Source organism: Drosophila virilis, unplaced genomic scaffold (genome assembly GCF_030788295.1).
Source record: "Drosophila virilis strain 15010-1051.87 unplaced genomic scaffold, Dvir_AGI_RSII-ME tig00002381, whole genome shotgun sequence".
Taxonomy (NCBI): Eukaryota; Metazoa; Arthropoda; class Insecta; order Diptera; family Drosophilidae; genus Drosophila; species Drosophila virilis.
In genome coordinates, this window is record NW_027212920.1 from 66,804 (window position 1) to 79,233 (window position 12,430).

General features: G+C 40.4%; 1 protein-coding gene across 1 annotated transcript; it reads right to left on the reverse strand.

Moving 5' to 3' along the window:
* Window positions 1–540: 540 nt before the first annotated feature.
* LOC138911741 (uncharacterized) lies at window positions 541–1,434 on the reverse strand. The gene has a single exon (XM_070211123.1). The coding sequence runs from the start codon at window positions 1,432–1,434 to the stop codon at window positions 541–543; it is 894 nt and encodes a 297-aa protein (XP_070067224.1).
* Between the last annotated feature and the right edge of the window lie 10,996 nt (window positions 1,435–12,430).

Here is a 12,430-nt window from a genome sequence, read left to right on the forward strand (position 1 = left end):
AGTTGGCAGATTTCGCTGAGAAGTTCAACCAATAATGCAGCTCCGCAAGAGTTCCAGCTTTGGTACAGTGATGGTTTTCACAGGCGCGACACGCGACTTGGAACACAAGAGGCGTACGCTTGTGTTGCCATGGCACCTTGAAACTGTATAGACGCATGCTTTATAAGCGCTCAGGCTGGCATCACAAAATCCGTGAATCTCAACTGTGCTGTCTGATGAGAGTGCACGACGGATACTGGAATTACTGAGTCTGCTCAAAATCAGCGCAGAAGTTGACCCAGGCTGTGCTTAAGTGTTTCTCTCCAGAGATCCTGCATAAAAATTTTAGATTTTGTTATTACAGGCCCAACAAGACCAAGGGGGTCGTAAAAACGAGCAATTGAGGAGAGGATTGATCGTTTTGTCAATCTCGAGGGTAGCCTCAGTGGAGAAAAAGAAATAAGAAAACAGTTTGAGGCGGGATCCCAAACAAGGCCTAACTTTTTCGAGATATCACAGGATACATTAAATATAGCTGTTTGCTGGTTCAACTCGTACTTTTCATATGTCGCCTGTAAGGGTGACTGCGAATGTACGAAAACGCATCAGTATCGAAAACAGTTTCGGTTGGATGGTAGGACCTGCCATCAGTGCATCATTCAGCGAATGTCCAGAGGTAGTTGCTGCTGATCCATCAAACACGACCCTTAGCTTGGTTGTACTATCCTCCTTCAGCACGCAGTGATGTGGCAGATAGTATTTGCATTGGCCCAGTGCAGCTGAGCTAACAAGTGACATATGATTTAAGTCAAGATATTCCTTCATAAATGCTGCATACTGGGTTTTCAAAGTTGGGTTGCGGTCTAGTTTCCTTTCTAAATTAAGAAATCGGCGAAGCGCCTGTTGATAGGAGTCACCCAGCTGATCCAGGCTTAGTCGAAGCGGTAAGCGAGCTGAATGCTCGCCAGTCGGCAGACGCTTAAAATTGGCCTGAAAGTGTGCCTCGCAGTCACGCTCCTCCCTGTTCGGTGATGACTCAGGCTCGGTGCAAGATTCCAGCTTCCAAAACCGACGGATTAATTCGTCAATCTGTGCATTCGTCTGCAGATGCGAGCCTACCAGCAGATCTGGATTCATCACTAATCGCCTAGCCACGAGCGATGATTTTCCTGCATGTGCAGCACCTCCAGTCGCGACCCAACCATAGCGAATCTTTTGCAGTATCGGCAGTCCAGCAGCTAGTTTGATCTGGCCAACGCAAAGCAGATCGAAAAACAGACTGGTTACGATCAACATGTCGATTTGCTGAGATTTGAAGAATTCAGGATCAGCTAGTTGTATGTTTGACGGAATGTTCCATGATGCAGGGTCAAGAGTGAAGCCCGGCTGATTATCGGTGATGGATGGTGCAATCAATGCCGGGATGCATGTGGAGGGCAGGGCTCGCTGACACATGGAGTAAAACCCAGTTTTTTCAAGACTGCGTCCAGTCTACTGTTCCACTCTCTACTGCTTTGCTTTAGCCCATAGAGAGATTTTTTTAGTTTCAAGACTTTATAAGGGAATTCATCGCTTACGAATCCGTCCGGTTGTTTCATATAAACTTCCTCTGAAAGCTCACTATTCAGGTAGGCAGTAGACACGTCCATCTGATGCACAAACAACTTATGTTCGACTGCCAATGCCATAATCATTCGTACAGACGAGTATCTCACAACTGGAGAGAACGTCTCAAAGAAATCAACGCCATATCGCTGCGCACATCCTTTGGCAAATAATCTTGACTTAAAGCGCTCTACATAGCCATCCTTGTGAACTTTTATGCCAAAGACCCATTTGCAGCCTATCGCTTTCTTATTCGCTGGCAATTCCACAAGCTCCCAAGTCTTATTGTTTTCGTATAATCACACACAGTAATTAAAGTTAATCGCGCAATTTCGTGTTTAGAGCCCTGGGCCCATAACCTGTAGGTTATATAATGTTTTTAAAGTGGAACTAAACAGGAAACTGAACCGGATTAATAGGTTTTTCTTTTTATACTCATCTGTACGTCTACATTGTTCGGTAGTTCATAAGCGACAGACAATGGTATACTTAAGAATAAGAATAAGCACAAAGCAAAACATGAGACTTAAGTGTGACCAGGATTCAAATATTAGTTGTTGCCGAAAAACTTATGCATATTTCAAGATTCTTTAATTCTATTATTCTATTATTCAATTATTCCATTATTCTATTATTCTATTCTTCTATTATACTATTATTCTTTTATATAGAATTATTCTATTACTCGTTTATTATATTATTCTATTATTTTATTATACTATAATTCAATTTTTGTAACATACTATTATTTTATATTTCTATTATTCTAATATTCGAATATTAAATTATTCTATCATTCGATTTTTCTTCTATTCTATTATTATTTATTTATTTATTTATTTATTTATTAACGGTCGAAAAAACAAGTGTCTTCCTCATTATTCAATAGATTATACAATAGAATTATATGCTAAAAGCCTAGTTAAAGAATACAATTTTCTAAATAGCATCACCGACCGATGGAGGTGTTTTATTTGCAGCTAATTTTGTCAGTGACGCTATTTGAGCCTACATCTAAGCAGAAGGATTGTGCATAGCGTAGTCTGTTGTGCACGTAGATAGGAATAAGGGGCGATAATTTCTGGTTGGTCTAGCCGGAACAGAGAATTGAAGACGGCCTAGCAGAAAAGGAGAATCTATGTCGCCAATAATCAACTAATGTAGAAGGACAACACCGAGAATTGTCCTACGGTTGGTTAACGACGGAAGGTTGAGAAGAAGCAGTCTGCTGGAGTAGGATGGCAACCGAAGATTAGGGTCCCAATGTAAACCTCGTAAGGCAAAAAGCAGAAATTTCTTCTAAACAGATTCAATACAATCCTGGCTATTGTTATACTGTGGAGACCAGATGCAAGAGCAGTATTCAAGGACAGTGCGAACAAGAGAGATGTACAGAAGTTTTTTTTATAAAAGGATCGTTAAACCTTTTAGACCATCGTTTAATGAATCCAAGTACACCTTTTGCCTCATTAAATGTGAAAATTGAAAGAGTTTAGAATCAAAAATAACGCCTAGATCCTTAACGGTTAGTAGACGTTGCAAAGGGATATTGTCGATTATATAACTGACAAGATAAGGTGTAGTACGATTAAATGTCATAAACATACACTTTGAACAATTTAGATGCAATTGATTGGCCGAACACCAAAGTTATATAGCGTTCAAATCGTCTTGTAGACGAGAATGATGTAGGGGGTTAGTATATGATAGAAAAAGTTTGACATCGTCCGCATACACGAGTACACGGGCATGTGATATATAACAGAGGGGAGATCATTTATTAAAAGAGTAAAGAATAAGGGTCAAAGATGACTTCCTTGAGGAACACCAGAAGTAACGTGAACCCGTTTAGAGGTAGTCAGCCTCAGTATTACTCTCTTAAATAAGAATTAATCCAAAGTAAAAGAGACAGAGGCAAACCTATTTGGTCAAGTTTAAAAAGTAAAATGTCATGGTGCACAGAGTCAAACGCCTTACTGAAGTCAGTGTAAATGACATCAGTTTGCATTTTCGAAAGGAAAGCATCATTTACCAAGGAAGTAAACTCAAGCAGATTGGTCGTAGTTGACCGATTCTTTATGAATCCATGTTGAACAGGGGAAACAACTCATTTGCAGAAATGCTGCAAATTCGAAGTGATTATTTTTTCAAATAATTTAGGAATAGCGGAAAGTTGTGCAATGCCCCTGTAATTTTGTAAATCAGACTTCCCACCTTTCTTGTGAAGAGGAATGATATAAGATTCTTTCCAAAGAGATGGAAAGACAGAAGTTTCAAGCGATAGATTAAAAAGCTTTAGCAATGGAAAAAGAAGGGAAGAACTACACTTCTTGAGTAGACAACTAGGAATATTGTCCGGCCCCGGAGAGTAAGATTTTAAAGAGATTTTTATAGCTAATAGGAGAGAGGAGTATGAAATAATGGGGGGAGGTATAGAACTAGCGGAAGAAATAGTATAAGGGTAAGAATTAGTATTAGGACAGACTGAAGAGTAAGTTGATTGGAAAAAATTAGCAAAGAGGTTAGCAGAATCAGTGTCATTGCTAAAGCATAAAGCTTTATCCATCCCAAAAAAAAAAGAAGATGGCGAACTTGAAGATTTGCGCTTCAAGTTTACAAAATTATAAAACTGTCTCGGATTTCAGGCGAATTGCCTTTTACAACGAATTGGATAATTCTCATAGCATTGAGAATTAAGAAGAAAGAAGTTCGACTTGGCTATGGAATATTTAGCCAAGTCTGTACACGAACCAGACTTTTTAAACTTTTTAAAATATTTGGATTTTACAGTTTTTAGATCTGATAATCTGGGAGTAAACAAAGGTGGTTTTGAAAAAGTAGTCGAAGGAATTGACTTAGGAATACACACATCTAAGAGGGAGTTTAGGGTGATATAAAAAAATATTAATGGCTGTATTCATATGACCTGAGTCATATAAGAAAGACCAATCGGTTGCATAACTAAGCTGATTCAGCAAAGAATAATTTCCTTTGCGAAAGCAACAGCGGTGCTTATTGCCTGATGAGCACGAAATGATTTGAAACAACGAAAGATCAAGCATGCAGTCTATAAAATCGTGCAGAGGGCGCTAGATAATTTTCAGAAGTGAATAATGACTAAGAGATGTTCGCCAAATTAAAATCCCCCAACACCATTAATAGGTCATTATCACGCACGTGTGAAGAAACTTCATTAATACAAGTAATATGTTTCATATAAACTTGAATATCAGAAGAAGGTGGGACATAAGAGCATGTTACATAGATATTCCGTGTAGGAAAAGCTAGGCTAAAAGCCTAGTTAAAGAATACAATTTTCTAAATAGCATCACCGACCGATGGAGGTGTTTTATTTGCAGCTAATTCTGTCAGTGACGCTATTTGAGCCTACATCTAAGCAGAAGGATTGTGCATAGCGTAGTCTGTTGTGCACGTAGATAGGAATAAGGGGCGATAATTTCTGGTTGGTCTAGCCGGAACAGAGAATTGAAGACGGCCTAGCAGAAAAGGAGAATCTATGTCGCCAATAATCAACTAATGTTGAAGGACAACACCGAGAGTTGTCCTACGGTTGGTTAACGACGGAAGGTTGAGAAGAAGCAGTCTGCTGGAGTAGGATGGCAACCGAAGATTAGGGTCCCAATGTAAACCTCGTAAGGCAAAAAGCAGAAATTTCTTCTAAACAGATTCAATACAATCCTGGCTATTGTTATACTGTGGAGACCAGATGCAAGAGCAGTATTCAAGGACAGTGCGAACAAGAGAGATGTACAGAAGTTTTTTTTATAAAAGGATCGTTAAACTCTTTAGACCATCGTTTAATGAATCCAAGTACACCTTTTGCCTCATTAAATGTGAAAATTGAAAGAGTTTAGAATCAAAAATAACGCCTAGATCCTTAACGGTTAGTAGACGTTGCAAAGGGATATTGTCGATTGTATAACTGACAAGATAAGGTGTCGTACGATTAAATGTCATAAACATACACTTTGAACAATTTAGATGCAATTGATTGGCCGAACACCAAAGTTGCATAGCGTTCAAATCGTCTTGTAGACGAGAATGATGTAGGGGGTTAGTATATGATAGAAAAAGTTTGACATCGTCCGCATACACGAGTACACGGGCATGTGATATATAACAGAGGGGAGATCATTTATAAAAAGAGTAAAAAATAAGGGTCAAAGATGACTTCCTTGAGGAACACCAGAAGTAACGTGAACCCGTTTAGAGGTAGTCAGCCTCAGTATTACTCTTTTAAATAAGAATTAATCCAAAGTAAAAGAGACAGAGGCAAACCTATTTGGTCAAGTTTAAAAAGTAAAATGTCATGGTGCACAGAGTCAAACGCCTTACTGAAGTCAGTGTAAATGACATCAGTTTGCATTTTCGAAAGGAAAGCATCATTTACCAAGGAAGTAAACTCAAGCAGATTGGTCGTAGTTGACCGATTCTTTACGAATCCATGTTGAACAGGGGAAACAACTCATTTGCAGAAATGCTGCAAATTCGAAGTGATTATTTTTTTAAATAATTTAGGAATAGCGGAAAATTGTACAATGCCCCTGTAATTTTGTAAATCAGACTTCCCACCTTTCTTGTGAAGAGGAATGATATAAGATTCTTTCCAAAGAGATGGAAAGACAGAAGTTTCAAGCGATAGATTAAAAAGCTTTAGCAATGGAAAAAGAAGGGAAGAACTACACTTCTTGAGTAGACAACTAGGAATATTGTCCGGCCCCGGAGAGTAAGATTTTAAAGAGATTTTTATAGCTAATAGGAGAGAGGAGTATGAAATAATGGGGGGAGGTATAGAACTAGCGGAAGAAATAGTATAAGGGTAAGAATTAGTATTAGGACAGACTGAAGAGTAAGTTGATTGGAAAAAATTAGCAAAGAGGTTAGCAGAATCAGTGTCATTGCTAAAGCATAAAGCTTTATCCATCCCAAAAAAAAAAGAAGATTTGCGCTTCAAGTTTACAAAATTATAAAACTGTCTCGGATTTCAGGCGAATTGCCTTTTACAACGAATTGGATAATTCTCATAGCATTGAGAATTAAGAAGAAAGAAGTTCGACTTGGCTATGGAATATTTAGCCAAGTCTGTACACGAACCAGACTTTTTAAACTTTTTAAAATATTTCGATTTTACAGTTTTTAGATGTGATAATCTGGGAGTAAACAAAGGTGGTTTTGAAAAAGTAGTCGAAGGAATTGACTTAGGAATACACACATCTAAGAGGGAGTTTAGGGTGATATAAAAAAATATTAATGGCTGTATTCATATGAACTGAGTCATATAAGAAAGACCAATCGGTTGCATAACTAAGCTGATTCAGCAAAGAATAATTTCCTTTGCGAAAGCAACAGCGGTGCTTATTGCCTGATGAGCACGAAATGATTTGAAACAACGAAAGATCAAGCATGCAGTCTATAAAATCGTGCAGAGGGCGCTAGATAATTTTCAGCAGTGAATAATGACTAAGAGATTTTCGCCAAATTAAAATCCCCCAACACCATTAATAGGTCATTATCACGCACGTGTGAAGAAACTTCATTAATACAAGTAATATGTTTCATATAAACTTGAATATCGGAAGAAGGTGGGACATAAGAGCATGTTACATAGATATTCCGTGTAGCAAAAGCCACCTTTACTGAGACAATCTCAGCGTCAGTAGGCGTACTAAAACAAAATAGTTCAGACCGGAGGGTGGTTTTAACGGCAATAAACACCACACCACCTCGAGTCGGCCGATCATTTCTATACAAAATAAAGTTATTCGGTAAAAGCTCAAAGTCAGATATGGTTGAGTTTAACTATATTTCTGAAAATGCTATTATATCCGAATCAAGGGAAGTGCTGGCCGTGAAAAGATTTTTAAGCTTTGAAATGAGACCTCTGACATTCTGATAATGAATAAAGATTTGGTCAGAAGATGAAGCTAGTTTTTTGGGGCAGAAATGGTACCCTGTATTGAAGGGACTGGAAGGGTGACAGGCTGGTTACGCTTTTTAGGCTTGAACTCATGAACAATCATGTGTGGTGGCCAAAATTTGGGATCACAAATGATGGGAACATATCATGTGAAACATTTATTTTGAATGATGATATTTCACGAGGGGTGGAGAAATTAAATTTAGTTATTGACACGCTAGCAGAAGATTTGCTAGCAATATAGGCTGCCAATGACTCAGAAGTGGTGTCCGACGAAAGTCGAGACACAAAAACTTGCCTACGAGAGGCAACAACCGTTAAAGTAGGCGATGATGGGGCTGTAGGTAATACAGGAGTTGGAGGAGCTAACGAGGCACAATGTTTGTTTTTAACTATCTGGGCAAGATTGCGCGCAGGTCTACCTTTGCGGCCAGGAGCTGACGGGGCGGAGGCAGTTTAATTAACTGGGACGGGATCAGATACGGGCTCTACTGGGATTAGTGCAGGGGTTGAAACAGGGGTAATTGGTCGCTTGGAGAAGGCGATAAAGACAACATTGGAGATACATCCAAGTTGCTAGGAAGGGACAAGAAAGTCGTAGGTGTCTGAACAGACATAGAGGGCAATTGCAAAAGTTGAGGCTCCAACCGGCGATTGGTTGGGGACTCGAATTTGTATTTTCCAAGCAACTCAAAACTCGAGTCAATATTATTCGAGAGCTGCTTAGCCACATTATTTAATTTTAAGAATTGATTTCTCACAAAATTATACATTCTGGAGAAATCCATTTGCTTGTCGATGCATTCTGGGCACGACCGCAGCCCTTCTTGGCAATAGCAGCGATCTTGTGGCAATCACGCCCAGTGAAACCTGCACATTTAGCATGCATCATATTCTCACACAGCCAGCAATTAACAAATTGCGGCAGTGCAGAATCATTAGCCTGCTTGAACGTGCACGGTTTCTTACAGCACAACATAATTATTAAATGCGTATGCAAGTTGCGAGTTGCGAGAGCGCAGACCAAATCGAAAACGGTGCACAAGACAGGTCAAGTAAACAGTGAAAAAGCAATTATTCGTATACAAACAAATTGTTTGGAGCGAATAGCAATAGAAAAAATTTGCGAGAGCCCGATGCACAAGCAGAAACTATGCAGCGAACACACGCACAAACAAGTGTATGCACAGGGGAGCACCAAAGCAAAAGAATCAAAACAGGCAATAACAACATCACGGAACTGACCCCGCGTTTTATAAATGCAATAATTAACAGACTTACGCTGCACAACAGAAAACACTTTGCACAATTTATAAAAGCTTTTTAAATAAAGCACCGAAAAATGCAAAATTTTGAAATAAAAAGCAGGATTAAAGCGCAAAACTTTATAAAAATCTTGAAGAACAAGTAAAATACGTCAATCACTCCCAACTGAGAACTCTCTCTTCAATAAGGACATCGGATGGCTCAGTGTCCGTCTAACAATCATTGTCGAAGCTGCAAGCATCGCCAGCACACGCTTCTGCATTTTGGCCAACCGCCTGCATCATCATCGTCTCTGTCGCCATCATCCATAGCGCAAATGTCCTCAACAACGACTCCTGCTGCAACGCACTCGCATATGAATCAATCACTAGGCGGACAAATAATTCTTGCTACTGCACAGGTACTAGTGCCAGATTCATCAGGGGCGTATAAACAAAGCAGAGACTTGCTTGACTCATGTTCCCAAGTCAATTTCATAACTTATCGATTCCCCAACGAATGCATCTACTCCGTGATAAGCATCATTTCGAAATCCGCAGCATAGGGGAGACCTCGACTAAAATAAGCAACTGTACAACTTCTGGAATTCAATCTCGTTTGTCACCATTTGAAGTAACACTACAGTTCTGCATAACGTCTCACGTTGCCTACCAGCCGTATTCGGAAATCGACACCTCAGATTGGAGGTTGCCCGCGAATACACCACTTGTGCACGAAACTTTCCACAGGTCAGGTCGGATTGATCTCCTCGGTACCGAGGCATTTTTCGAATGCCTGGCTGTTGGACAGATTAAGCTTGGAGACAATTTGCCAGTCCTTCAGAAAACGTTGCTTGGATGGGTTGTCTCTGGCAAGTATCGTCATCAGTCAGCTAAGCAGTCATCAACGTGCTTGCTCTCTGTGGAGGAGTCAATTGAAAAAAATCTTCAATTACTGTGGGGCATTGATGGTCTAGAAAATTCTCCAAAGTCAATCAATCCAGAACATCGGCTCTGTGAAGATATGTATTCAAGGACAACACAGATGAATAACGGCAGGATTGTCGTGCGTCTACCTTTCAAGGGAGATCAAATGTGGCTTGGCAATTCAAGCGAAGTTGCACGTCATCGTTTTTTATCGCTCGAGAGGCGCCTCAGTCAGCAGCCTACTGTTCAATCGCAATATGTAACCTTCATGAAAAAATATGAGGATCTTGGCCATATGACTTTAGTGACGAATCCGAGATAAAGTGAGCCACACTTTTATATACCTAACCATTGTGTGTTTAAACTCAGCAGTGCATCAACGAGGTTACGAGTCGTGTTTGACGCCTCGTGCACTTCATCGTCCCAGCATTCATTGAATGATTTGCTTTTCGTTGGCCCAAAACTCCAAGAAGATCTGTATATACTTCTCCTTCGTTTTCGATTGGTTCGTAACGCCATCACGGAGGACATTACGAAAATGTATAGACAAGTTTTAGTCAGCCCAGTGGATCGGAAATTTCAATATAAATTTTGGAGAGCATCCCCTGGTGCTGATTTGCAGACCTTTGAGCTAAATACTTAGCAGTTCGCAGTTTGCAATATCTGGCAGATCTGCATGTGAACAAGTTTTCCATTGGCGTATCCATTGTAAAATCATCGTTTTATGTTAATGATCTGCTATGCGGAGCAAACGAGCTCATAGAGTTGCAGAACATCAAACACGAGGTCACCGAGATACTTCGCCAAGGACACTTCCCATTGGTTAAGTGGCACTCCAATCATCCCGCCGTCAGGAACGACGAATCTGTAAAGGATTTAAGCTTGGATGAAAACGCTGTCACTAGCGCACTTGGCGTAGCTTGGGATCAACGTCGTGATGTGCTACTATTTGAATTTAAACCCAAAAAATTGTATTCAACAGTCACAAAGAGGACTATTCTCTCGACTGCGTCTTCTCTCTTTCTCTCTCTCTCTCTCTCTGTTCGATCAATTAGGATTGCTGGCACCAATCATTATCGTCTTGAAAATCATCATAAAGGAGCTATGGCTGATAAAACTCGCCTGGGATGAATCTGTTCCGCAATCACTTCTACAAGCATGGAGAAACTGCGTAACGTCTCTCAAGGAATTGTCGTCGATTTCAGTACCCCGTTTTTGCTTGCAAGCTGAGCTCACAGACATACAACTGCACGCATTCTGTGACGCATCAATACGTGCTTACGGCTGTTGCGTATATGTGCGTTCCACGGAGCCGTATGGCAATGTCCAGGTTTACCTTCTGACTGCTTAATCTCGGGTGGCTCCTGTCAAGAAGCTGACGCTTCCTCGATTAGAGTTAAGCGGAGCTCAACTTCTGAGTAAGTTATATACAACTGTCAAAAACATATTCATCGGCAAGCCGTACAGCGCGCATTTCTGGTCTGATTCGCAGATTGTCTTGCACTGGCTGCAACGACATTCTATCACCTTGTCGACATTTTTTGGAAATAGAGTTTCCATTATACAAGATCAAACAGCAGTAGGAAGGTGGAGATATGTACCGTCAAAATTTAACCCTGCTGGCATCGTGTCACGTGGATGCCCAGCTCATAAGCACCAGCAATCAATTTGGTTTACAGGACCTGCGTTTCTACGTGATTTCGAGACTCCATGTCCAAATCATTGTCGAATTGTTAACAGGGCCATCATCGTCATTCAATTACTGTGGGGCATTGATGGTCTAGAAAATTCTCCAAAGTCAATCAATCCAGAACATCGGCTCTGTGAAGATATGTATTCAAGGACATTACAGATGAATAACGGCAGGATTGTCGTGCGTCTACCTTTCAAGGGAGATCAAATGTGGCTTGGCAATTCAAGCGAAGTTGCACGTCATCGTTTTTTATCGCTCGAGAGGCGCCTCAGTCAGCAGCCTACTGTTCAATCGCAATATGTAACCTTCATGAAAAAATATGAGGATCTTGGCCATATGACTTTAGTGACGAATCCGAGATAAAGTGAGCCACACTTTTATATACCTAACCATTGTGTGTTTAAACTCAGCAGTGCATCAACGAGGTTACGAGTCGTGTTTGACGCCTCGTGCACTTCATCGTCCCAGCATTCATTGAATGATTTGCTTTTCGTTGGCCCAAAACTCCAAGAAGATCTGTATATACTTCTGCTTCGTTTTCGATTGGTTCGTAACGCCATCACGGAGGACATTACGAAAATGTATAGACAAGTTTTAGTCAGCCCAGTGGATCGGAAATTTCAATATAAATTTTGGAGAGCATCCCCTGGTGCTGATTTGCAGACCTTTGAGCTAAATACTTAGCAGTTCGCAGTTTGCAATATCTGGCAGATCTGCATGTGAACAAGTTTCCCATTGGCGCATCCATTGTAAAATCATCGTTTTATGTTGATGATCTGCTATGCGGAGCAAACGAGCTCATAGAGTTGCAGAACATCAAACACGAGGTCACCGAGATACTTCGCCAAGGACACTTCCCATTGGTTAAGTGGCACTCCAATCATCCCGCCGTCAGGAACGACGAATCTGTAAAGGATTTAAGCTTGGATGAAAACGCTGTCACTAGCGCACTTGGCGTAGCTTGGGATCAACGTCGTGATGTGCTACTATTTGAATTTAAACCCAAAAAATTGTATTCAACAGTCACAAAGAGGACTATTCTCT

Excerpts from the sequence above, each read along its gene's own strand:
- LOC138911741 (XM_070211123.1), bottom strand. The coding sequence starts at position 1,434 with ATGTGTCAGCGAGCCCTGCCCTCCACATGCATCCCGGCATTGATTGCA.